We start from the raw sequence: 27,024 nt of genomic DNA, 5'->3' as shown, positions 1-27,024 counted from the left end.
CACTTGACCACAGTGAGCCAGCCGGACTGCAGTACCACATCAAATCCCTGAGCGGAGGAAAACCCTGAGACGCATATTTTGCAACCACTTTCAAGGGTCCAGGCTCAATGGGGCTGCAAAACGCCTGCACCTCAGGCTGCTGTGTGCTCGGTGGGTACTTCTGTCCCAAAGTGCTTGTTTACCTTAAACATCTCCCTCCCAGGGCTGCACTGCTGGAACCCACACTGGCTGATCCCATGGAGCCTCCCTGGCTGGCTTCCTACCTGCTGAGGGATGCAAGAGAAGCGGCCCCAGCGGCTTGCTGCCACGTCTGGGCAGGGGTATCTGCAGCGCTTCACCACCAGGTTCCTCTGCAAACCCTAGAACAGCCACAGCAACACAGCCAAAGGGAAGCCGAGAGGAGATTCTGTGTTTTTCCCACTGCTGCTGGCAGTGCAGCTGATCAAAACAAAAGACCTATCTGAAGCTACTCAATCTCCCAAGACAAATATTAAGCTTCTCTCACCCCAGAGCATCAGAAAACCTGTGAAGACACTTACAGTTTTAGGTGAAGAAAACTGTTTCATAGTTAACTCTGTGCCAGAAAATACAGGAGGCAGATGCAGGGAGAACACAACTGGGTGTTCTATATTAATACACACTTCAGCCTCCATCGCCTGGACAGCACACAAAATACCTCAAAAACCGTATTTGATGACTGCAGCGGAGTAGATGATTGTCATCTGCTGTGGCAATTAGAGTGGCAGATGTCCCATCATCTCACTGGAACGGCTGCTTCATTGATTTGCGCAGCAGAAGCCGGGCAGTTCAGTAACAAGAACAAGGGGATGCCAAGCACGGGATATTCCCAGTGCTGCCACTCTCTCCGTGGGTGAAGCCCACCTCCACGCCTTGTCTCCCACCCTTTGCATCGCTGTTCTGTCTACCTGCGCTGGGCATTTTACAGTCGGGAGCACTGATCCCCTCCGTCAGGGCCTCGGAGGCTCCTGCATTAAAAGCCTCCTGCATTCTGGACCAGCATAACCATGAAGTTTCATCTGCTCTAGCATATGCGGAGTCTTGGTAGGGTATCAGCCTTTATTAAACTTCTTGCTAAATGGTGCTGTGGGAAGCCTCTACTGAAAATACAAATAAAGAAACCATTTTCCACCTACTGTTGCCTTCCAGCAGACTTTTCACACTATTCCTGCAAGTGGAAAAAAAGGGGAAGGAAGGAGAAAGGAAAGGCTGCAGCAGCTCTCTAGAAGACACAAAGGCATTTACTTTGTAATTCACACCCATTTCTTTTCAATCCTCTTTCCACAAGACCTTTCTTTTCACAATATAAGCCCTGAAAGAAGCTTATTTGTTTCTTGGACTTGCTAGAGAAGCCCTGAGCTGGACACCTCACCAAGCCTCCCCGCAGGCTCAGCGTGTTGACCAGCACAGGGGCCCTCCCCGGCACATCCTAGACACTCTCACAGCAAGCATAAAGCTGCAAAATCTAAGCCTGCAGATACACAAAACCTCAAACTTTGATTCTTCCTTTCCAAATCAGGTGCTGCTCAACTGCGCCAGCTTCCTCCACCCCCAACCCTCCCCGTCGTCCATCAAACGCCTCCTGCGCTGTGAAACCACCCCCGGTATTTCCTGTACCACAAAGCTGTCAGTCTGAGACTCTTTACTTGCCATATTTTAACAGGAACATTTTTATCCTTCTGCTTTATAAACCACCGATTCAAACTTCACTTGCATATTACTCGCCTATGGAGACAAGAATTTACTTTCTAAGGTGGTACAAACCCAATACTTTTAGCGCTAATGCAAAAACCTTTATCTTTGTACCGCAGCAATACCGAACCTCCAAGGCTTCCCAAGCTTCCCAGTTCTTCTGGCTCATTTTCCTTGCTTGTTTATCCAAAAATCTCCAAAATACAACTAGCCCTAGGAAACTTGGTGAGCCCCAACCTTACAAACCACAGCAAAGTTCAAACAGGAAAAAGACAGCGGGTGCCTGTGGCACTTCCTTAAAAGCAAGCGAAATCACCGGCAAACACCATGTCCCAGTCTCACTCCACTACCAGACCATCACAGCATCTATGGTGACATTTCATTCACATGTTTTACAAGGCTGTTTGGTTTTTTTCAGATGGCACGAGGTGCGTTTTATACTTTTTCTATCTAATCTTAAACGTACATAAAGTTTAGAACTGACGAGGGAACGTATCAACACTTGGCCGAGGCAACAACTGGACTAAGCCCACAGCAATCTCGCCCTGGGGCGAGACATTGGGCGCCTGGCAGCACAACTGCTCACCACCTCCACAGAAAGCCTCCACTGCTCTGAGGCTATGCCAGCCTTGCTTTGTCATCGCCATTATAACCAGTGACCTTACAGACTTACGTGTTAGTTAACTAGGATCGAGTTCTTACGTTCTACGACACATAAGCCAACATTAGTTCGTTATACAGCAATACCCTTCACAGCAAAGAGTGAAGGGAACACACACCAGTGCACTGAAGTAGTTAACTGCATAGAAAGCTGCATAACAGTCAAATATTTTTGGAGGCATTTGTTTCAGTTCTTAAAAAAAAAAAAAAAAACACCACACCAAAAAACCAAAATCGACCAAAAAACCCCCAGATTCTCAAAGGCAAGAAAGGACATCCAGTACCTAGTCACATTTTATGCCTTTGAAAACCTCACTCTAGTTCCTACAAACACGATACAAAGGTGGCTTTTCACTGGAAGGAATTACATCAGACTCCCTCCTGCTCACAGAAAACTGTATATCAAACTTCTGCAAGCCCTTTATGAAAGTAGTACTAAATATAGTCTCTTTCATGAAAGATTTGTCAATTGGTATAAAAATGTAAGCAGCTTTACAGATACTCTCCAAGGCATATGAAACAATCATGAAGTTTGCCCAAAGAGACCATTGCAGAGTAGTTAATTGGAGTGAAGAACCCCCTAAACCTCCCTGCCCCAAACCTCTAAGAGAATTAAGAGAATTAACACCCAGTAAGATGTGAAGACCCCCTGCCTCTAAAGCAGAAAGGCTTTGATTACGCAGTGTCACAGACCCTGCTGAAACAGCAGCTCTTGATGCTTGTACAGGAAAGCCAGTTTCCTGGCTTCCAGGTTTGGCTTTTGTTTGTTTCTTTGTACTTTTTTAAGAGTAATTATTTACATGTCCTCCATGTAACTTTAATTTATGAATTAAGAAGGTAGCCTTCTGTACCTTGTACCCCTCAAATCAGACATTAGTGCAGGGGAACGTATTTTATTCTTGTTCGTTGCAGTAATCATCTGAGAAACTTGCATATTGATTTGGCTTATAAGCTGTCAGGAAGCATGCCTGTAACTTGACACACTCAAATGATAGTCTACATCTACAAACTCTAACGTAAGGACCATTCAGCAGTCACTGCCTCTGACTTCAGAGGGCAAAAACCCCAAAACAAAACCTATGGTGTGCCAGAGCAACACCTGCATTGTGGAAAAAACAGTAAAACCACTACTATTCAACGACACCCTCTTTATTCAAAAATAGATATCTATGAGACATTTCAGAATATACTGCTGTCACAAATGGCAGCCTATATGTCTAAATTAATTCCTAAATCAATTAATATACAGATTTAAGCTTTTGTTAAAAAAAGACACACCTTGGGGAAATCTGTTTAACCTTAAAAGAACGTCACCCAGTTCACCAGATGCCCTTTGCCCAAAAAGTAAAACAAATAAAATTAAAAACCACAAGACTTCATTTAAATTAAGCAAAATAAAACACACACATATATTTGGAAAAAAAAGAAATCAAAACATTTCAATTAAAACAAAACAAAAAAAAACAACCAACATACAACTCTCTCACAGAAGATCTGCCCAAAACAGCGTGAGATGTCAACACATTTGTCTACATCAGGTTTTTTTTTAGACAGCTTTTTTTGTCCTATAATGGATACACATTCAGTCAATGTTCAAAATCACTATTAGTTAAAACAGCTTCAGGGTAACTCCATGAGCTGAGACAGGATAGAAATGAGTCTTTTGGTTTGAGTTTTTGAGGTTTGGTGGGGGTTTTTTTGTTTTTCATTTTTGGCAAAAGCAGAGAGAACGTACAGTGCTTTATCTAAATAATGTTTGGACCATAAAAGGCTGTACAATCAAACCAATTCATGGAAAGAACAGTTCTGCCACTGGAAAAGTTCCTGTAAACTAAGAGAAAAAACAGATTTCTTGGCTGGGCAGTAAGGGTGCAAGGAGTTTTAAAAAAAGGACAAAATGAAGCCTCAGTAAGAAAAGGACGTGAGCTTTTTAACAACTTAATGACCAAAGAATGCTGTATTATTTAACTGAATGCTGAATAGGCTACTGAATACCCTGTAAAATAAATTAATGAGGACGCAGAACAAGCTTTGCATTTCTGTAGGTAGGTTTCCTCTCATGTCTTTGACAACAGCAGCTTAAGACTATAGGGAGGCACGAACACAGCACATCACTTCAACTAATTTCAGCCTCTGTGTTACAAAACCTGTATTATCAGATCAAGTGTTTCCAGAAACTTAAAATGTTTTATAGTGAGAGGCGCTAAATTTAAACAGAATTGTTATCCAAATTGGAATGGTTTTCAGTGATCAGTCCAGCTTGTTAGACCTAACACACAAACTGAAGTGTAACTACATCCATGGCACCTAAAACATTAGCTAGCAAAATAATGGAATTAAGAGTATTTTAAATTTGCCTTCTTTCCTCCTTTTTTTTTTTTTTTTACTTTTCCTGATTATAAAAATCAACTCACAATAATCTGTGACACAAAATTAAGTACATCCTTCTAATATCTACATGCATGGACATGATACATGTGCATACAGGATATGTGCATATATATGGGTCTATTTTCTATATAAATAAATATTTATACCACATTTAACTTCTGTGCATCAAATAGCTTCACTAAAGCTATGGAGAGAATTTATAGAATAGTATTTTTAATGTAACCATCCTGAGAGTAGATCAGACAGTGCCTGTCACAGGGATATCAACAGTTGCAATACACCACTCCAACCTCTCAGTTCGTTACACCAAAGCTTCTGTGACCATCTAATTTTGTATAATGAAGAGGAAAAATGTGGTATAAATCTAAGGTAGCTAGAACAAAATTTACTTCCACTCTCATTTAGGTAATATCCAGTTCTGCATCGCTCAGCAGTGTGTAAATTATGAAGCTATGTCTAATTCACAAAGAAAAGCTGCTTATTTTTATTGCCTGTGGTGAGTTTCAATTTATGTACATGCCAAATAGGAAGTATGTTCATGTCAGTCCCACAACAGCACGAGGAACTGTAGATTTAAGAAAAATATTTCTCTGCACCACTGCTCAGTAGATGCCTTCTTACACTGACATGGTACAGTACCTGCGTACACCACCCCCACCACCCCCCTCCCCCAAGCCCACCAGCCACTCTACTGCTCTCAGAGATGAGGTTCAGAAACCCAGCTAAACCAGACAAGACTTATTCAGAAATAATACAATGCTTTTACAGGGGAAAAATGTTATATGGTCAACCTTTCTTTGAAACTTTCCAGGTATGTATGTACATGATTCTCATGACTTTTGTTGGGGGTAACAAGTGCTAAGAGCAAACAGCAACTAAAGAGTATGGAAAAATATGAGAAAAGTTTGCCTATCTGGACTATCCCCTCCCTTTAGAGCTCACAAAGACTCGCTCTTCTTCCTCCCCTCAACGTGAGCCCATGTACACAGAGAGAGGGTGAGCATGAGCAGCCAAGAGGTTGAAAGCAGGGTCTGCAAGTTCCTTCCTACTGTTGATCTTGGAAGACTGGATTTCCAGTCAACACCAGAGTCTTCTTACTTCTGCTGGTAATAATGGAAACTGGGGGACACCATTTGTTCTAGTCTGTTGAAAACAGGTCACCAGCAGACGGCAGAGGTGCCAGACCTCCTGTGACATTGGGCAGCAGTGACAGATCTGGAAGGCTCTGGATGTGGGATTTCAGCTCCTTGCGGACCTGGGTTACCCGAGCAAGCTTCTGTTTATATTCCTGAGGGAAAGAGACAAGAGAACGAAGATTAAGCACAGGTTAACTAACAGTGCTTTTAGTTAAGCCAGAAGTATTTTCCAGGTGAGGATTCTGAGAGAAGAAGGTGGCAAGGCACTGGTTCTCTGAGCAACTGCTGGCATGACTGCAGACCCTGTCATCTGCACCCAAATTCACAGCCTGTCTACAGGCTTTGGCATCCCTAAACCACTAATCCTGCCCTGTGTCACTTTAACAGAAGCTATGTAAAATGCCCCCAAACCCATACCCACTGGTGCCTGGTAGAGTATTTGAGACGTGTCATTACATAGTTGCTCTATTCTTGTATTCTTCCACAGGCTCCTGACTTCCACCCGGTGCCAGAGGAGGAACACTGACAGAGCGTTCCTCAGGCACACCTCTACTGACAAAGGCAGCAGGCTGAGGCACACCAGAGCTACTACTACGCTGCCAGAATGCTCTTTTTTTTTTTTCCAAGCTTGATCAATTTCAAATATTTAGATAATCCAGTTTTCCCCTTCGAGTCATTAAATCAAAACCAAGTTTTGGTTGTGGAATAGGGTCTCCTCTAGGAGTTGTTAGACAACTCATGTTAGCAACAACAGCAGCTGTACCACAAGACCGGCACGTTAGCAAACAACACAGAAGTATGTGTATGATCACTAAAATGTAAACCCGAGAAAGATACATCCACACTCGATTGAAACTGAGCAAAATACAGAAACTAAAATTTTCAAGAGTTTTATTACAAAGGGAGAAAACCAGTAAGTTAAAAATCCCTGAAGAGGAAACTTGCAAGTAGTTTTTCCACAAATGAGGTCTGGATTGAACATTAAAAGTCCAGTGGGAAATATCTATCCATCTTCAGAAATCTCCACAATCTAAGAGACACCAGATAACAGTGACTAGTATTTCATAATGAGAAGCGAGAGAAAGAGTTTGGACCCTGGAAATGAAAGAATGAACCACACCTTGTTAAATTATGTTTAGAGGCTGTTTAAGAGCAGACCAACATATATCCAAGTTATCTAATAGAGAAGCTCAAATAAAGATTGATGTTTATTTAGTTTTCAAAGTTTTGCGATTCTAAACATTTATGTAAGTCACAGAAGACAGCTATTTAAGTAATAAAAAAACAGTATCACATCAGATCTTTTGGAATGCACCAGTCTACCTAACTACATGTGGCATATTTTTTGTGGCATCTCCAGAATGCAGAAAACAATGAGCTTAAGAAGAATCATACACAGAATAGGGTTCCATACAGTCAGTTGTAATATTAACTTACTTTTCATTTCTTAATTACTTGGCAAAGAGAACAGTTTACCAAAGAACAGAAGTTTATCTTTGAAGATCAAATAAAACTAGGCACACATTTAATCAAAACATCTTTCTGAAGAGTTACAACTTTAATCCAATCTTTCTAACCTTCTCACTGATGGAAATTCTCTTCACTTTCTCCAAATATCAAAGCACAGCAATTTCTATGGGGTTACAAGCAATGAGTTTACACTCTCTGTGTTCCATTACTTTGAATTAGAATAGCAAGAGCAGCAGTCAATTGCAACAACTCGGAATACTCCTACGCCTGGAATGGCAATATAAATACATTCCATAAATTTCCTGCCAGCACCAAATAAGAATGTCCTTTAACAGCCTATTTCAAACTTAAATCCTTTTATGAGGCTCAGTGAGTTAACATACCATCATAACCAAACACTTCTGCCAATGTACATAGGATATATACTGAAATAATCAAGTTCAAACAAAGCTCTACCAGCTTCATAAACTAAAGTGTACTGTTCTCAAGCCTAGAGGAGAACAACAACAACAACAAAAAACTCAGGAGAAGGTGCACCCATTAATTCAGGATTGCGAGGCTCTGTTTTGTTTTAATGGAAGACAAAGAATCAGAATCAAAATAAGAATGCACCCCACATCCCTAGTCATACCATTTTGGGAAATATGTAAATAGGGAAACAAGTCAAGAAAGTCACATTATGAAGACAGAGAACAAAAACAGGAAAACACCCCAGATTTTTAAGCATGAATACAGAACAAAAGCAGATAGCGAGGAGAGCCATGGAAGTACTGCATTCCAACACTTGGCATAGTTCTCCAAGACAACATGGAAGCCAACACTGGGGAAAGAGAGAGATGGTAAACAGAGCGCTGTGCTCAAGGCTGGCACGTCACGAATAGTGTGAGGCAGGGAGACAGCAGAACACCAGCTCCTGCACACATGGCATATAGACAGCAAAAATATTTATTATATTATTGTATTGCAAATGCTTACAGATATAAGGTGGAAGAGGCTGGATTCAGATACTGCTTTTTGTCACTCCCAGAAGATTGTCTTAAAAAAATAATCGTAATTCAGGACATTGTCAGGGAGTGATGGATATCAAACCAGGAAAGAAAGGGCAGTGCTTTCTCAAGAATGCCAAACTGTCAAGAGTGAGTATCGGCAGGTGGGGTTTTTTTGCTGTAGTAATTCTTACTAAAGATAGGAAAGAAATCAAGAAGCGCAAAGCAGCTGGCAAGTCCTCCAAGTCTGATAAATGGGTAGAAGGTGCAAATTCCCAGCATAAGCCAAGAAAATACCTCAAATACTGCTTGAATTGCCAAGATCCATGCACGAGAATTCTGTAAAAACAGGTACAACACAATGTCTACCTCCACGGGAAGACTAACGTCCTGCCACTTCAGGGCAAAACTGACAAGAGGACCAGGATATGCTACTTCTAGTGGACAATTAGGTCTAGGACACTATGTTTTTTTAGCTGAAGACGATTTGTGTGACTATTACAATTGTATTAGATCCAAACAATATTTCTTTACTGATAGAACTATTTAGGGGAGTGGCAATCTTTCCAATGCCTTGTTTGATAGCCCAGCTCTGAGAAAACATGCCAACAAATGAAGAATGCAAACCATACTTCTGTTCTGGTTTTTATGCTATGGCAAACATACAGACTTAGGAGCAATTATTCTACACAGTAACAGCAGCAACCTGTTCCCAGATTTACAATTAACAGCTTCAAATGGCTAGGAAATGATTGCTCTTAATATAAACTCATTTTTAGGGATACTTTACACTGAGAGCTACATGGAATACTAAGCTATCAGAAATACCCTCTCAATTTGAACAGGCTTTTGTACATATATGATGACAAAAAAAAAAATCAAGTCACCTTGAGAACCACATCAATTCAATTCTAAGTAATTCCTACCTTACTAGTAGGTTAATGCAGGCATTAACTAGTCCACACAAAAGTTTTTGTTAAAGCAGTGAGGCCTAAATCCTATGAGAGAGAGAGAGTATACCCAATACAGAAAAGGCAGCAACAGCCCCAAAACCATTAAAAACTCTGGCTCAGAAAAACATCACTAAATTCAGAAATGGAAACGATGTTCTAAAGGAATAATCCAGGAACCAAGATTTCCTAGAAGAGATGAATACTTGTTGGACAGATTTGATACATAATAGAGACTACATTAGAGAACTGTCTTCTGCATGCTTAACACTTTCCATCTGCTCTGGTAGCGAAACATTGTGCTGATTTGTGGCAGAGCTGTAAAGGACTTGAGAGACTGGATGCCAAAGCCGGGTCAGGGAGTGCTGACTGCCCTGAAGCACCTGGCAGGCACACCACACAGAGAACAAGGCAATGATCTAAAGACAGGGTATCAAAGACAGAGCCTGGAGGCAGCCCATCACTTCTGGGCAGCCGCTCCCAGAAGCGGAGAATTCTGAAGTCCTACTGCAACATGGAAGAAACACCTACCAGGGAGACGTAATCCTTCGTATGAAGTGCAAGACACCTTTATTTGTATTTGCCACTTGTACTATTCAGGAATACACCTCAGCTCCACTCAGGAATATGCATAAGCAGAGGCATGTAACCCCCTTCCATGCTGAAGGGCTTTTCTTTTTTCACAAACTGAGTTGTGGCCATATCCTGCAAAGTAGGATTCTGGGAACAGATTTTATGGGAAACCATGTTTTTCATGTAGCCCATGACATGCTCTGAAACTGCATCTTGCAGATTTTTGCATAAGGTCCCTCCATTCTATAAAACTGAAAAAATATGAAGTACACTTAAAAGAAATCTCTGCTTTCTGAGATCTTAGGTTGTACTCCATGTGTCTAGCTAATTGCCTCACTGCATTGTAAGCTTTCATTAAGATTAATAGTATTTGGATGCTATTTGCTTTTTTTAGACAAAATAATGAGATCTTTGCTGTAAGCAGGAGTTTCAGGATGACACAGAAAAAACTGGCACTGTGCCACACAAATACTTTTGCTAATCAACATTCCCTTTTAGTATGAGGCATTCTACATCCACAGTGGCCAAGTGAATTAGATACTTAGTCCTTGCAACAAATGCAAAATCAGAATTAAACACCACTGAACGAATCTGATGGAAGTGTTTCATTCAAAAGAAGCTTTGCTTGAGCATTATAAAACTGACTGTAATTGACATGACAGGAAAACAATTCTGAGGACTGCTGCATGGCTTGGTTCACCTTGTTGAGTTACACAGCACGGACTTAATTTTATTTTAGCTTAGAATTTGCACTGGACACTTCCATTCCTGTGCTGGGTCAAGCTGTAACATGCTGTTAAGTCATCACAGCAATTGCATCTACTGAAAAACATCTAGTTAATCCTTAATGAGAATTTAGAAAGTAAATAGGAAGAGCAGCCAGTCAGTCTCAGTTCTGATACGCCGTAGCTTGAGCCAGATGTATGAAAGCAAAAGACCACAGAAGTCAGGGAAAAAAATGCACCAGAGACTCAACAGAAATTTGAAAAGAGTATGTAGTGAAGTGAGGTGTTTGACAGTAACACGTTTATATGGTCGTGTAAAACTTCTATTTAAAAACATTAAATATACAACACTAACATAGCAGGTTGATTAGGTATTCCTCAGCTTTTGCCACTTGCCACAACCTATGTAAAGTACTTTTAAAACATACTCATTAAAACATACTAGAATGTCACAATGACCATGTATTTATAAGAAATGACCAATCTGAAGTGCGTTGGGAGAAAATGAGCACAAATTAAAAGCTTTCTAAAGCAAGGAGAGTCAAGTTCCTGCTCAGGGAGTATGCAAACAGCCTTCATCTTACATCCTGACAGAACATTTAGACACAGCACATCAAAATTAGAACAATAAGGGGTTTTTTTGTTTGTTGGTTTTGGGATCATCCCCCAAGGTTGTTCTTTATTATCTAAGAAAGCATGGATTATTACTAATCAGTATTTCCAGTATATATACACCTAGAGGACAACCCAACATTTTGGGTTTTTTTTAGCATGGATAATTTGTTAGATAACTTTTTAAAAAGCCTACCGTTTGATTTCAGTTTCATGCTCAAGAACAACTCCATGCAGAAGATGCCCAGTTTGCATGCTACATATATGTTCATTCCACCTCCTGCCAAGCTATTCCTCCTGGCCTTTTCAAAAGCAGTTCAAAATTCCCCTTCTCCAATGTAAAGTGTACCAAGTTGTCCTGGTTTCAGCTGGGATGTAGTTAACTGTCTTCCTAGTAGCTGGTACAGCGCTATGTTTTGAGTTCAGTATGTGAAGAATGTTGATAACACTGATGTTTTCAGTTGTTGCTCAGTAGTGTTTAGACTAGAGTCAAGGATTTTTCAGCTTCTCATGCCCAGCCAGGGCACCTGACCCAAACTGGCCAACAGTGTATTCCATACCATGTGACGTCCCATCTAGTTTAGGAACTGGGGAGTGGGGGGCAGGGATTCGCTGCTCGGGGACTGGCTGGGTGTCGGTCGGCGGGTGGTGAGCAATTGCCCTGCGCATCATTTGTACATTCCAATCCTTTTATTACTACTGTTGTCATTTTATTAGTGTTATCATTATCATTATTAGTTTCTTCTTTTCTGTTCTATTAAATCGTTCTTATCTCAACCCAGGAGTTTTACTTCTTTTCCTGATTTTCTCCCCCATCCCACTGGATGGGGGGAGTGAGTAAGCGGCTGCATGGTGCTTAGTTGCTGGCTGGGCTTAAACCACGACACAAGTGTATCAGCACTTTTCTCCTGCCTTCAAACCCACCTCCTTCCACATTCTCTCAAGTGTCCCGTTTGAATAAACCCAGTTTTAAAACCGTATTCTATCCTGTATTTTATACTGTATAAGCATAAATCAATCTTCTCCACATGACAATGGAAGGCATTGGTCAGTGTGCCAAGCGGAATTACTAATTGGTGGGGGGGCGAACTGCTTTCTCCACATCAGTTATAACCACCCAAACCTCACAGAAAGCAAATTTGAAAGAGTCTGTGTGCAAAACAGACATGAATTTGCCTTGTAAAGAAACTCTACAGTTCTAGAAATAAAAGTAGTCTTGGTCAAAAGAAGGCAGCTGACAAACATTCACACAAAAATCAAGAGAGAAAAGGGCCAGAAACAAAACATTAATTATCCATAAACTTGCTTATTTTCATGCAAATTCAACTGAACACAAGTGAGAGATCAGACACATTTAAGGCCTGATCCAGAACCCAAAGTCCTCTGAAATAGTTTGTCTGGACACTTGCTGGACTAGGACACCCATGCCACCTTGAAAATGACCTGCACCTGCTCTGGTGTAGTCGGGCAGCTGCACAAGCCTGGCAGCAAGGCTGCCCTGCCTCTCCTCCTCTGCAGGGCTAACCAGTGCAAGCCCAGCACTGCATTGAAACGGCCTCCTGGCAAAGCAGCCACAAACCTGCAGAGAAGAGTGTAGAAGTACCTACAGCTGCACAACGCATTGTCTGTGTCCTGACCTCCCGACTCCAGAATTGTGTGTTTTAGGGCCAAGGGGACAGAACATTCTCCAGTACCTGGCAAAACTCAAAAGCAGCACTGCAGTCAGCATGGCAAATGCCTTGAGGGGTTCTTAACAGTCACACAGTCAATTTGCCCCTCCAAGAAGTCAGATAACGAGAAGGAAACATCTTCCATTTCATAAGTTCAGTGCAGCAGAACCCACCTCAAAAGCAAAGCGAAAACAAATGCTGGTGGTAAAGCCAGTTTTCCTTATTTTGCAGAAGCACTAAACAACCTGAGGTTTTTATACAACACATCTGAAAGATGCAGTCCAGGAATCAGAGCTTGAATGATGTGTTTCCTTACAGAGCTACAGTTCATTTTCATGCCTTAAATTTGTTCACAGTCTTACTCTTAAATTTGACAAGGCTTCTTTCTTTTGCAGCATCATTCGTCACACCAGAAATGGTATTTCTGCTCTTGGCACAATTGCATGCTCTGAAACCATAACTTGTCTCCTTGCTCTCCTCTTTGCTTAGGACAACTTCAAACTGTCCAATGGAAGAGTCAGCAGAGGCCTCTGCAGAGCATTCCTCCAGCTGCTGGAGATGCCTCCTCCTCATCTACTGGCCTTTGCAACATTTAAAAGCTCTCTCAGAATTGGCCCTGGCTGTCACTGTACGATGACAACAAAACCTGGCTTCATTTGCAACATATCCTTCCTACAATAAACATGGAGGGGGGCACAAATTATGTTCACAGCAAAAAATCAACATTTAGAGCACAAGCAAACAGCTACATATTCACCTATCCAAGCACCTTAATCCTTTTGATTGCTAAGCAAAAGAGTAGTTATATACTGGTTCACTTCAGTAAAATGCATAAAAACATTATATATTAATATTGGATGATTTTTATTTGCTTTTATTTTTTTAGCATGATTTCATTTGCAGTACTACTATAATTTTGAATGTCTGCAAGCACCTACAAAGTGAAGAAATTATACCTTTGCATTGTGCAAAGAAACACAGCTGCTGCCTCGAGCCATACACCACACAACAGAACCAGGGTCACCACAATGTTAGTTTATTGTATTGCTATGGAACAGCCTTCGTTCTCGTCCCACACCCAAAGGCACGACTGGCTCACAGCTGGAAATACTGATGTACAGTTAGTCACTTTTTGCCATGTTAATTAGCAGTTCAGTTTTATAGACCTGAGCGTGACACTCTGTGCTTGGGTGCTCCTGTTCAGGATCTTCTTGGCCTGCCCAGGGTGTAGAGCAGGAGACCTCCCTCCACTGCCTAGTTCCCCCAGCTATCTTCCACTACTTGCATGCATGTAAAACACCGACGTTGTTTCCTGACAGAAAAACTAAATCTTCATCTCTTGTTCCCTGGCTAAACCACTGAAATGGATATACCACAACCCAAGACTTCTTGTCTGACAGGAAAGCAGCAGCCACAAAGGCATGCCAGTGACATGCAACAAAAACCTAAGCAGTGGAAGCAACACAGCAATAAATTGCATATTAACCTGCTGAACTAAATCTTATTTCAAGAAAATGTGTAGTGCCAGGCAGTCCAGACAACCTCAAGTGAGGTTGTACTTCATCCTTCAGAGATGCATTATCAAAGAGGGTTTGCAAATTCATATGGGCACAGCTTTAACACCTTATTAAAGGTGCCTTGAAGCCACGAATATTAAAACCCACCAACATCTGAAAGCTCTCACAGCTCTCAGCAGGATTCTAAGTCACAATTTTTCAGGTGCAGTCAACAATCAGAAAAATTCCCCTAAACCAGATCTTAAGTACAATATATGTTCTTTATATTTATAGATATATATATGCACACATACAAACACACAGATATATTCATATGTATACACACATACCCCCACATACACACTATAGTATATACAGTGTATATATATATAGTACAGCATGTTCCTCATGTCACCTTTTACAAATGCAGGTACAGAGATATTTGGAGGGCATGGGGAAGAACTCAGCATCACTGACTGCAAACCAAAGTAAAAACTCTGAATGCACATTCTCCTCTATATTTCCCCCCCCCTTCTCCCCATTAGATTAAAATACCCCCCCCCTTACTCTGAATTTTCTGTTATCAGTAGTTACTTTCAATACCCATAAAGCTTCCACACAAGTTGCCATTTTCTAGCACTACTTTCACTTGATTCTTCTAGTCCTGCCTATTTAGTTGACTTCACTTGAGTCACCTGGTACACCAACATGGAAATGTTCTCCTGGGTACCTCCCCCTTACATTTCAGTTTTATACAAACTGATTCTCTGGATTTTTTTCTACTTGTCTGCCATGCATTCAGGAAGAGTACGCTGACTTCAAAAGACAATCCTTCCCCTTGAAGTTCTGCAGACACAGGTGCTGAAGGACAAAGCCCTCCCCAGCTGATTGTACTCAGTAATTGTAACAGGAGCAGCAATAGCCAAAAATAACACAAGAACTTTAAATGGAAGTTAAAGTTAAGTACTCATGTGACATACAAAGACACCTTATCCCACTCTTAAAGAAACAGCAGTTCTTGTTTCTATGCCAGCCTGAAAATAGATTTTATTTCCTGACACCTATTATATGGAAGTCTAGGCCAACCTCTGATCCAGCCCAGGCCATGGAAGATCATACAGCAGCTGTAGTACAAGCCCACAACTTCTGACTGAGATGAAGCACTGTTTAAAAAGAAATTCAGTGTTCAGATGTTGAAAGACAGAATCCACTGTACCTTTCACTAAGTTAACCTAAGGAATATTTACCTTTAAAAATATATGCCTTGCTATAGGCTGTTCAGCATCAGCTTTGGTCCAGCTGATTTTGCTCTGCAGCTGATTGCCAGAATTAAAGGAATTCTACCTTCTCCTTCTAAGCACTTTTAGACTACAATCATATTACCACAATCTCCCCCCCTCCAGCCCCAGATAAAGTAATCCTAATTATTACACTTTCAATTTTTTCAGTCGCTACCCTAAAAGCAGAGTTTGTCCATATGTTATGATCCTCAGTCTCTGTGCCAGCTTTCTCTCTTCAAATTACCAGTGCTTCTTAGCACTATGTTGTTTCAATCGTTACTCACGCCACTCTATATCAATGCTGAAGTGTAATTCATTGTCCAAAGCCACCTTTCTCAGCATATTGTCCCTTAATTAAACAACTTTTCTGCAACTGATAACAAAGCTCTGTGTTGCAGGGTTTTGACATTGCAAAGTGTTTTGAGCATTAGCCCACTAGACATAAATACACTGAGTTTATGTATGTTTTGAGAATTTGTTGTGTTTCACGAGGGATAGTATTAATAGGATTAGTAAACAACTGCAGCTCTTTATAGACTACAAAAGCTGCTTTTCAAAAGATGTAGATTAGCTACTTTCATTGCCATCATAGTGAAAGACTTTGCTTTGTAAGTAAATAAAATAAATATCCACAGTGATTTCCAAATTAGACATTTCCGTATCTTAAAATAAAGCCCTGAGTCATATTACTATCAGAAACTCCTTTCCCCAACTAGCAGCCTTGACTAGATTAGGGTAGCAAAGTAAATAATCCATCTTCTATCCAAAAATGCCATCTCATCTAAGAGTCAGGAAACTTACTTCACAAGAGAAAAAACTTAGTCAATAGTACCAAAGATTCTGGAAAAGATACCTTGAGAGAGCAAAGCATACAAGCAACAAGAAGATACGTAAAATTAGATTGTTTTAAGTTATTTTCTTATTTCAGTCTTTGCTTGAGAAAATGTTTTGGTTTTTAATACATTCTTAATTGCTACAAGAATTTCAGATCCTTCTATTAAAATGCTTATTAGCACTACAAAGGAAAATCCAGGCTTATCAGTAACATTAGTGCGAGAACATCAAAGACTCAAACAAAACTGATGAGCAGATACGGCCTGCCATATCTGTAACCAACATCTTCCACTATTTATTAACCCTCTACAACTCAAGAACAATGGAATGCTTTAATCAGGCAATATCCCTCAGCTAAGATTTGAGATTTGACATGAGTATGAATTGTGTCTTCATGTTAAGTAAGTATTAAAGAGTGACACTTCCTGCAACTCATTTTAGACTTCTACAGTACTAAGGCCACCTTGTTTTGGCAGAATGACAACGATGCTAACCTAAACAGATATTAAATAAGATCATTCTTTAGTTTCCAACATATTAAAGAATGCGTTTACACTTAAGAGTGGGCAAGAGTGGTCCTGTTGCCATCAGCAAGATTATTTCTATTAACAGAGTAGCTCAGCCAGTGAACCACTTAATTTTCAGGATTATATTTCTGCCTCTGCCAGAGTTACAATTTCGAAGTACCTTTCTTTACCAAAAGGTTATTTGACCTGTTGGAGCAGGTCCAGAGGAGGGCCATGAAGATGATCAGAGGGCTGGAGCACCTCTCCCATGGAGACAGGCTGAGAGAGTTGGGGTTGTTCAGCCTGGAAAAGAGAAGGCTCCAGGCAGACCTTAGAGCAACCTTCCAGTACCTAAAGGGGGCCTACAGGAAAGCTGGAGAGGACTTTTTGCAAGGGTATGTAGTGATAGGACAAGGGGTAATAGCTTTAAACTGGAAGTGGGTAGATTTAGATTAGATATTAGGAAGAAGTTCCTCACCATGAGGGTGGTGAGACACTGGAACAGGCTGGACAGAGAGGTTGTGGATGCTCCATCCCTGGAAGTGTTAAAGGCCAGGCTGGATAGGGCTTTGAGCAACTTGGTCTAGTGGAAGGTGTCCCTGCCCACGGCAGGGGGCTTGTACCTAGGTGGTCTTTAAGGTCCCCTCCAACCCAAACCATTCTATGATTCTATTATATTTTCCAAAACAAAACCCAACACAATTGTCACAATATTTCAGCTAGTGCATTAGAAATTTTAATTTAATGTTGTCATTATGAATTTCTTAATTTCACAGTCTCAAACTGACTTAAATTTATGGATTGTTCTGGGCTTTTTAAAAAATTGCTGTGCAGCATTTTGCTGCCTATTTCTTGCTTTTTTTAAAAAAGTAAACAGCAATATTTTTATATACACACACGTATATATATATATATATGTATGTGTGTTTCTACTAAACCGGTGTCCTTTCAGCAAGGAAAAAAAACCTGACCCAAGACTTCCACTAGTATTCAGCAAATAAATCAGGTGCCAAACAGAATTTAGTTTTATGGCATCTTTCATATCCCGGTCCGAAAGTGCCTTTTAATGACGCAGTCATAAGACAGACGCTATGCTTGAAGAAATTCAAGCTAAACAAGCTAACAGAATTATTAACTATCCACTCTAATTCTGAACTCAGAATCAGCACTTGTTTGGCTGATTTGGAAAAAATGTTGCCTTCGAAAAGCAACATGTTCACAGTCACAAGACATTGTGAAACTCTAATACAAACACACATGACAAAGAAACACTCAAAATGAAATTTACCTCAGCACAGTGTTGCCTAACTGTCAGAGGATTAGGTTTGTCATGATAGTAAACAGAGCCTGAAATTGCTACAGCAGTCTCCTTCCAGAAGATTTTGTCCTCTACAGCAGCTCATGTCCCACCCAGCAACAGCTGTTCATAATAACCAGCAGCCGACAGTGTAGAGGAAGCCCTTAATGTGCCGCCAAGGGGCAGTTTAACAGATGGCAGAGTGACATACAACCACAATCATTAATTAAACTTCCACACTAGTCCCAAGATGCAGTGCTGAAAGAACTTCCACCGAGAAAGAACATTTTCAGATAAATGGCTGGCTGCTGCAGCCTCTGCACTCGCTCTAGGACATGCAGCTGGTGCTCAGGTCCAGTCAGCATAGTCTCATTTTACAGTGTCCTACCCTCCTTGTTCAAGGGAGCTATGTTAGGAAACACAAGTCATCATCTTTCCCTATCAGCCCAATTTACACCCCATCACAGAAGCTGTAGGTAAGAGTAGCCATTAAAGGATGGATACCAGAAGATCTTATTCAAACTGCATTCCCTTATCAAGTAGGGGCTGGGAAGGCAGATGAGGGGCACCCAAGCATAAGAATAATAAAAAAACAACTAATAAAAAAAGCCCAGCTAATTATGGCAAAGGGAGGTTGATTTTTTGGAAATAAGGATTTCATAAAAAAATAGGGTAAGTCTGAAGAAACTTTGATAGGTGAGCCTATTTTTCTTTAAGAATCATGGAGTTCTGGGCCTTTCTTGTCCATGTGTATTAAAACATACTAGACTGAACATCAGAACAGATCTGCCTTCTCCAGACTTTTTATACACTGCTTTCTTATCCCTGTTTTACTCCAAATGTAGAGATAACACCTAGAATCATCTCCCTTGAGAGAAACACATAGATTAGGAGTCAAGCGGCAGCATTTGGCAAGACAATTGGCTTGCCAGCACCAGTGTAATCAGTACTCACTTCTAGCTTCTTCTCCTTCTCTGTTAATACATCCTTCTGATTCTGGGTGTACTCGATCAGCATGCGTGCCAGCTGGCGCCGGTCCTCCAGCTCTGCTGCCAGCCGGCCATTGTACTCTGCTAGTAACAGGCATGCTTCATCCACGGTCTTCGAAAGACGTTCGGCTGCCTCTTTGTCTACATGCAAAAGCGGTGGGTAATTTAGAGGACAAAGTTTAAAACTTTCTATCTTTGACAGAAGGGCTACAATTCACCAGCCACACCCACAATAACATCTCATTCATAAGTACACTTCTGGCTTGACAGGAAAATAAGAGTTCTTATCACAGGGGATATAAAGGAAATAGGCAGGACAAACAACCCAAGAATAGTATGTTTTAGACACAGACATGATCGGCTGCATTTTATCCTTGCAGAGATCTCAGTGATGGGGGGGATATAAATCTATGACATCAGCCTCTATAAACAGGTTAATTAAACTAAAACATTAGGCTGTACTTTCAGTTAAACAGATCAGGTGGTTTTCACATTTAAACATGGTATGCACTTTTTAATTCCTCTTTTCTCTGAATAACTCCTAATGTATCAATACAAGCAAACATATCAATTGCACACTAGCCTTCACAGTTAGAACGCTGTAAGAGCACATGATAAAGGACTGAATAAGTGCCAGTTCATAATGAGTTCTAAATGAAAACCACTTCCAGGAACAAGAGTCAAATCAGTTCAACCTTTAAATGTTTCTATTAAGATTACTTTTCATATACAATTGCAAAAGTGCATTTAAACAAGGACTGACAGACGAATGGGGGTAGCGAGTTTACTTTTTCATAGCAATCAAGGAGTATGCGTGTACTGAGCACAGTCTGATAAAACTCTGTCTAACAAAGTGTTCAAAATCAAACACATCCATTTGAGAACTCTGGCTGTGTTTCCTTTACATTCTTGCAAAATGCTGTTGATGCTCTCCAAGTAAAAAAGCCTTGGTCCAAGCAAAAAAAAAAAAAAAAAAACCAACAAAAAAACCATGGAAGAAGCTATGCAAGTTTCATCTTCTATTCTACTTCATAGGATTGCTATTTATTAATTACGCAAGAGCTACAAAATAAGGACACCAAAGCAGGAATTCACTCCACCATCCATTGTTATGATTTAAAGAAAAAACCACTTTGATTTCTAAGTTATTCTTTGGACCCATGTTCATTCATCTTCCAGTTTCATACCTGTAATTTTCTCCAGTAATGAAACATCTTGAACTTCCTGAGGCAGGGAGGCAATTTTTTGCCGCACTGTTGCATCTCCTGATGCTGCATTTTCCAGGTCTTGTAGGGCTTTGATCAAATCCTCGGTCTACAAGACAAGTTAGCCAACATTAAAACCAGGTAATTTCTATGCCATTTCCTGTGGATGTGGCCACTGCATCTGAGGTCATCTACCTTTGAAAGCAACCATTTTTGGAATATTTTCTTCAAGTAGTTTTTAAACTGTTGCTTCCTAACACAGGAAGTATTCACTAAGGATACAATATCCCAGTGTTTAGGAACTTATGCATAATTACAGTAGGATCACCTTTTTCAAGGCTCTGCAGTGGAAAACTTCTCATTCCAATTATGAGAAGTGATCATTTAAGACAAAGCTGAAAAGAACATGACCACACCAGTTTGAGAAACAGCCATCAGCCCTTTGTTGCACCAACTTGGGACTGTATCTTTTAGCTGAGCATCCCTGACACTTTCTCTTAGACTAGCAGGAAGGTACATGCACCTTTTTGTTCTATTCCAAAGGTGCATTCTGACATACCAAAAAAAGCCCAAAACCTAAACCAAACTTGTATCAGTCCAAACAAAATTCTGTCACCTTTCCATTGTTGTAAGATTTAGAATTTTGTAACTGGTTACCTACCATAAACTTTGATGACAATGAAAGGTATCCCCGTTAAAGCAAATTTTATATTGTCCTGATTTTGCAAAGCCATTGCTATCCTCACTTAGCTCAGCTGGCTCTTTGGAAGAACTCTGCAATCTACAATTAAACTGGACTCCACCGTATCCCCTCAACTTCATCTCTCAGATGGTTTTAGTGCACTGAGGAAACATGTCAGTTTAAATGAATACACTCAAAACATATCCTAGCTTAAAAAGGATGTGGATGAGGACAACCTTAAGAGGACCTCTCCTTGACACACCGTATTTCCTCCCTACTCAAAAAAATAAAGGAGAGACACAGACTCCCTGAACAGGAAGAAAAAAGTGTTGTTCCTTTATTTTAAAAAAATACTGAAGTTTTAACAGGAGGTTTTTGAAATTGGAACACTAGCCCTGTAAACACCACCACTGATGTTTAAACTACATTTCAATAGTTTTAAAACTAATAAAAACACTGAAAAAAATTAAATACAATTTTTTTATCTGAAAAATAAAGAAGTCCATTACCTAATATTTACTACTTCTTTGCAAACTGCTAATGATTTCCAACAGTAACAAAGACAATGCTTATCATCAAGAGAAACCATAAGCTGCAAGGCATCTGGAGGTAAAAACAACAAAAAAATCTCACTTATTTCCTTGACAACTGTTATTTCTTTTTTTCAATGTTTACAGTCTACCAGATGGATGGTGTATTTTTTTTATCCTTTTCAGATAGACAATGGTTTAACACATGTTCATTTTGTAGCTTCAAAGGGTCAGAATGATCCTCTATTTCATTCCTACTATTTCCACACCATTAACATGTCAGTGTCAAAATAAAGTCTTCAGAACTGCTTTTTCTAACCAACTCCATACAAATCTATCAAAGGTTGAACTTTTTAATAGTTCATGGAAAGAAATGTCCTACAAAAAAAATAATTCAGTTTTAAGTGTGTTACAATTTTGGGTTTGAGAGATTACACACTGATCTTGGAAAGAATTTAAAATACGGTCTGTTCCTCTAGCAGTCCTTTGAGATTCTTTAGTGGTAGTACTACTCAGACCTTGGTTTAGACTACCTGAAATCACTCAGAAGTTGTACACTATTTCAATACGAAAAAAGAATCTGTTCCATTTCTTCTTCCATGGACTTCTCAACCCCCAACTGAATTTCTCCATTAAAAGCATTTTACTTGTTGGCAGCTCCACCTTGTGGCTGTACCACACGGGAGGTGGCTTTCAGAACTCCCACTCTCAACCCATCCCACATACCAGCAGTGGCCCAGCACTAGGGTCTTGGGGTGAGTAGCTCCCAGGGTAATCATCATCTTCCTCCTCTTGTATTTGCTGAAATGTCCGCTTTAAAGACTTCTTCTCCTCTGCAACTAAAGACACATATAAGCAACTCATTTGAATGCCAGATCTGCCCACTTTAACTATCTCTACTTCAAAAAAATTGTACCAGATGCTCTGATGATTAGGCTCTCTAAAGAGAAGGATGACCACAATTGGACACTAATGTTGGCATCATATTCCAAGCACTCAAATGCAAAACAGCAATAAAAGGTTGATTTTGCCCACACACATATCTCTGTACATCCGAGTACAAGGGTACAGTCTTCACATTAGCAGTGTGCACTGTATACATATTTGCGCCTCCTGCGCTGAAAGCAGGAAAGGAAAGTAAACGTCCTATTTGTCAATAAATGGCAGGTCTTCAACCCTGCTCACATTGTCTGGTTAATACCATGTATGCAGGATTTCTACCAGTAGAAATGAAGCACTGATGCAAAGATACATATGGACAGAAGAATTTCAAGTTATCCTTTTGCACCAAGTATACGCTCACTGTGGTCCCACCATCAAATAAATAACTGCTGGTTATTCAACCTTCGACTCTTCCATCAAAATAAAGACTTCAGGACAGCTCTGTGAAACTGAAACTCTAAGATGTGACAGCAACAACAGCCATGGGCAGAGCATGAACCAATCTCCAAGCAGGTAACCTGTAATATTCAGGAGTAAGGATTTCATAAAGCAAGGCAGCGTTGGTTAAATGAACCTTAGCGTAGCATACCTTAGCTTAAAGGGAAAAGACAGTTTATTTAATGAGTCAGAAGTCTTAATGCAGCCTTTGATCCAGTTACAGAACCTTCTGAATAAAGAAGACAGATCATTCTTCAGACTTGCCACCAAAATTAATAAGAGCCAGAGTAATTTGTAAGCAAGCTTTGGACAGAGTCTTGAGAACATCTCTTCAATGGAATCAACTCTTGCCATGATAATCACGGAGTTCAAGGGAAAGAGTCTGTACATTGTTTGATTCACAAGAAAATCCAAGATCACTCTTGATTTAAAATTAAATCAGCCTGCCCAATTCTAATGAGGAAGCAAACAAAGGTCTGTCCTTAAATGCAGAATTTTGCCTGCCTTGTTAGGTGGGACATGTCTGAAAAAACTTTTTAATGGAGGGAAAGTCAGAGGTGCTGTACATCCTGCTCGTGTGGGGGAAAAAGCTGAACGACCTTCGTGAGGTAGACACAAACACACCTCTGTTAAGAGAACAGATTTACTCAACCAAGGCAAAGAAGCACAGAAAACATAGTTACCCTAAACCGAATGAATTTTTTGAGTATGCTAGAGCAAAGCTATCTAGGCTAGAAAAGGGTACAGTCTAAGTATTGTATGTATACAACTAACAGAAAAGAGTGCTTGATAATCTGATAACCAGATCAAAAAGAAAAACAGCTGGTATCCACTGAGGTATGCGAAAGACACAAGCTGAGTTGAACAGATGTGCAGATGACAAAACGGCCAAAGAGAACATTTTAAGTTACATAGCCCAATACTATGTGCCATCAATATTTATCACTGGTGTGTATTTATCAAAGTAATTAACCAACAAAGGATAAATGCAAGATAATCAATATAAGAATGCATGACCACAGTGCACACACAAGTAAAAACGAAAATGATAATTGAGATTCAAATTGCTGAAGAGCTATTCCTGCTGTGTTGCTAACTGGTCTACCACAAGACACAGTATTATGCTTACTTACTAATCTAACATAGAGGATTCAGAACTCATTGTATTTTCCATCTGAACAAGACCAAGTGAGCTTGACTGGAAACACTCTGAAGAAGATAGGTGCATGAACATCTGCAGTCCTACACCAGTCGCTAGCTGGCCTACCTGGAGAGGTGCCACTCCCTGAGCGTATGAATGGCAGCTGATGGGACAAAGTGACCAGTAAGTAGGCAAAGGAGGACAAAGCAGTCAGCTTTGAAGTAGCATTTTGGGCATGAGTAGCATGACATAAATGCAGATATTGCACTTTTTTGCTTGGCATTGGTAAACAGGAGCAGCAGAAGACCTCATTGAAGAATCCTAGAAACACCATCTCCATTTCATCAAAATAGAAAAAAAAACCCCAACCCACACTTATTTTCAAACTCAAGAGCATATGGTGGAAAAGGACCCCTGAAAGAGAACAGGAACTAAGGCATAAATTATAACACACCCTGCCTAGGTAGCCTTCAAAACCTGCTAGCCAGAAGTAATTTAACCATTGCAGCCTACACTTCTGAAAAAGCCTGTCAAATCCAACAAGAAAAGAGGAAAGCAAGCATTAAAAGCATCTAAAAGTGATCAGAACTCGGCAATGGTATGTAACACGTATCTTCTGAAACAATCAAGATATGCTTGTAGAATATGGACAGCTTCTTCCAGGAAAACCAAGAGCCCATTCTTGACACAGACATAAAGAAGATAGAGAAGCCACTACTAGGGATGAAGTCAGCTTTCCTGCTTCGTTGTGGTCTTCTTCACAGCTCAGAAATTGAGCTACTCCCTAAAAACCTTCAAAGAGCAAAGCACTGCGTTTCTCCAGAATGACAGACAGTTGCTGTCGTACCAGCTTTGCAGTGAAACTCGAGGTTGTTGTTATCCTGCTGTTGCAGTGTCCAGAGAGACACGTAAAGGTATTTCTCCACCAATTTTTCAGTCTTCAAACCATCTCCAGTGGCTTGAGCCTCCAGTGTGAAAGACCTTAGTGACAAAGCATGAGTTTTTCCTGTAAGCTGGCAACAAGGGAGATCTTCCCATCTAGGGTGTTCACCTCTTTGTTCTCATCTCTTGATGACTGGTTTTAGAGGTAAACAGGCTTCTTTAATTTGACTCCAGCCTCACATGCATAGTAAAGAGAAACCAACTGTGGAATCTGTACACACATATTCAGAGGGATAACGAAGAGTTTAAAACTTTGCTCTGTTAAAAACAGTGGGTTTATGTGGGTTTTTTTTAAATCTCAAGGCAATATAAAATTATTATCTTCTCTCATGAGGACTTGGTTACATTCATCTCCTCATTCAAGAAGCAGCCACACCACATGGTAAGGAACTCCCCATATAGATAATGCCTTTCACTGGAGGGAACTAAGCAAAGGGCTCAGATTTTTTTTAAAAAACAAATAGTCCTTAATTCACATGAGGATCTATCAGTCTCAGCACAGCTACATCATGAGCCTTTTCTGACAGTTAAGCATACAGTTATATGACAAGTTGCATGAGCAGAAACTTCTGTCTACAGGGAAACATGCAAGGAAATGCCAGTTAACAGATACTGTAGTTCTAGAATAACAGGCAAACCTGTAAAACAAGGGTTTCTACTTCTGAAGTTCTATAGGTAACTGTTTACTTGAAAGGTAGACCAGCTGAATTTACGGGGTTTTTTTATCTGTTGGCAGGGCTATCAGCCTCAATCAGCATAACAAAAAATAAGCCTCCCAAAACTGTAACTAAAATCAAACTTTTGTAAGCTTTAGGTTCTAAGCAGCAGGGATTTAGCAAGTTGTGCAAGATCCCAGTAAACTTATATGAAAGACACTTTCAGAAAGTGATTTAGGACAAAACACTGAATACAACAACAAAAAATAGACAGCTTTCCTAAAACAGAAGACCATCACAGAACACCAGAGGAGACAGAAAAAAAACAAAATAAGAGAAACCTAATGGTCCAGCATACCCTCCAACTGTTCTAACCATTTGTTTCTTTGGGGGTAGATTACTCACAATTGTTTTAAGTTCTCATTACAACATACATTTGTTGGTAGCCTCTCTTAGGTCAAGCATAACTGGAGTTGATCTGGTCCAAAATTATACCTAGTCCTGTCCCCAGGTGCCTTTATTTCAGTTATTCTTGGAAGCATCCCTGCCTGCTCTCCTCTCTGATGTTTTTCTCCATATTTTAATATGGATCTGACCTCTTGTGCCAGCATTTGCAATATAAACACAATCAGAGCAGATGGGTAGCAGTTCAGTTCTGTGTTATAGTGTGACACTCCTACATCAGAGCATATTCAAGGACTTCAACTGCTTATTACAAAGACAATGAAAAAAAAGAAGTCAGCTATATAGGTTATATTACCTAAAGGTTTTTATATCAAACCTCTACAGACCTGGTTTTCCCAGGCTTTAAGATAAATGGGTGGTTCTCTTCCCTATTGCTTGTAAAAAGAAACATTCTAATAAAAATGAGATTAATGAGAAAGAAAATGCAAGCTTAATGAATACGTTTAGAGTAAAACAATAGAAAATATCAATATTCAAAAGCTCATTTCAATGTGTATGCATATTTCCTTAAGGGACCCGAAAGACTAAAATACAGTAGTATGCTGCACCACTGAGGAAGTCAAAAACAGCGAACATAATGCTTAGAAAGGGCCAGTAGTCTTTCCCCACCACCTCCCTGAAGGGAAAGCTTCATTATTTGTGCAATCAACTCTGTTCCATGGCAGGAACTTCCCATGTGCCACCAACTGAATTGCTGTATGTTTACCCAAGGCCTTGCTACTAATGAAACAAGAAATA

General features: G+C 40.2%; 1 protein-coding gene across 4 annotated transcripts in view; it reads right to left on the bottom strand.

The window, feature by feature from the left end:
- The window catches only part of RPRD1B (regulation of nuclear pre-mRNA domain containing 1B), a 39,856-nt gene that overhangs the window by 6,922 nt on the left and 5,910 nt on the right, over positions 1-27,024 (bottom strand). The window contains exons 4-8 of one of the 4 annotated variants that reach the window (XM_069801243.1): positions 22,429-22,541; positions 20,473-20,599; positions 19,251-19,426; positions 8,343-8,402; positions 6,772-6,992 (exon numbers count right to left, since the gene is read on the bottom strand). In XM_069801243.1, the coding sequence (XP_069657344.1) occupies positions 8,385-8,402; positions 19,251-19,426; positions 20,473-20,599; positions 22,429-22,541 (434 nt within the window). In that variant the 3' untranslated portion in view covers positions 6,772-6,992; positions 8,343-8,384. Of the gene's footprint in view, positions 1-3,503; positions 6,050-6,771; positions 8,281-8,342; positions 8,403-19,250; positions 19,427-20,472; positions 20,600-22,428; positions 22,542-27,024 lie in introns of those variants that run through there. The other 3 variants (XM_069801227.1, XM_069801235.1, XM_069801219.1) reach the window with 3 other exon arrangements.

Source organism: Haliaeetus albicilla, chromosome 2 (genome assembly GCF_947461875.1).
Source record: "Haliaeetus albicilla chromosome 2, bHalAlb1.1, whole genome shotgun sequence".
NCBI classification, from domain to species: Eukaryota; Metazoa; Chordata; class Aves; order Accipitriformes; family Accipitridae; genus Haliaeetus; species Haliaeetus albicilla.
This window is presented reverse-complemented; position numbering and strand designations above follow the sequence as displayed.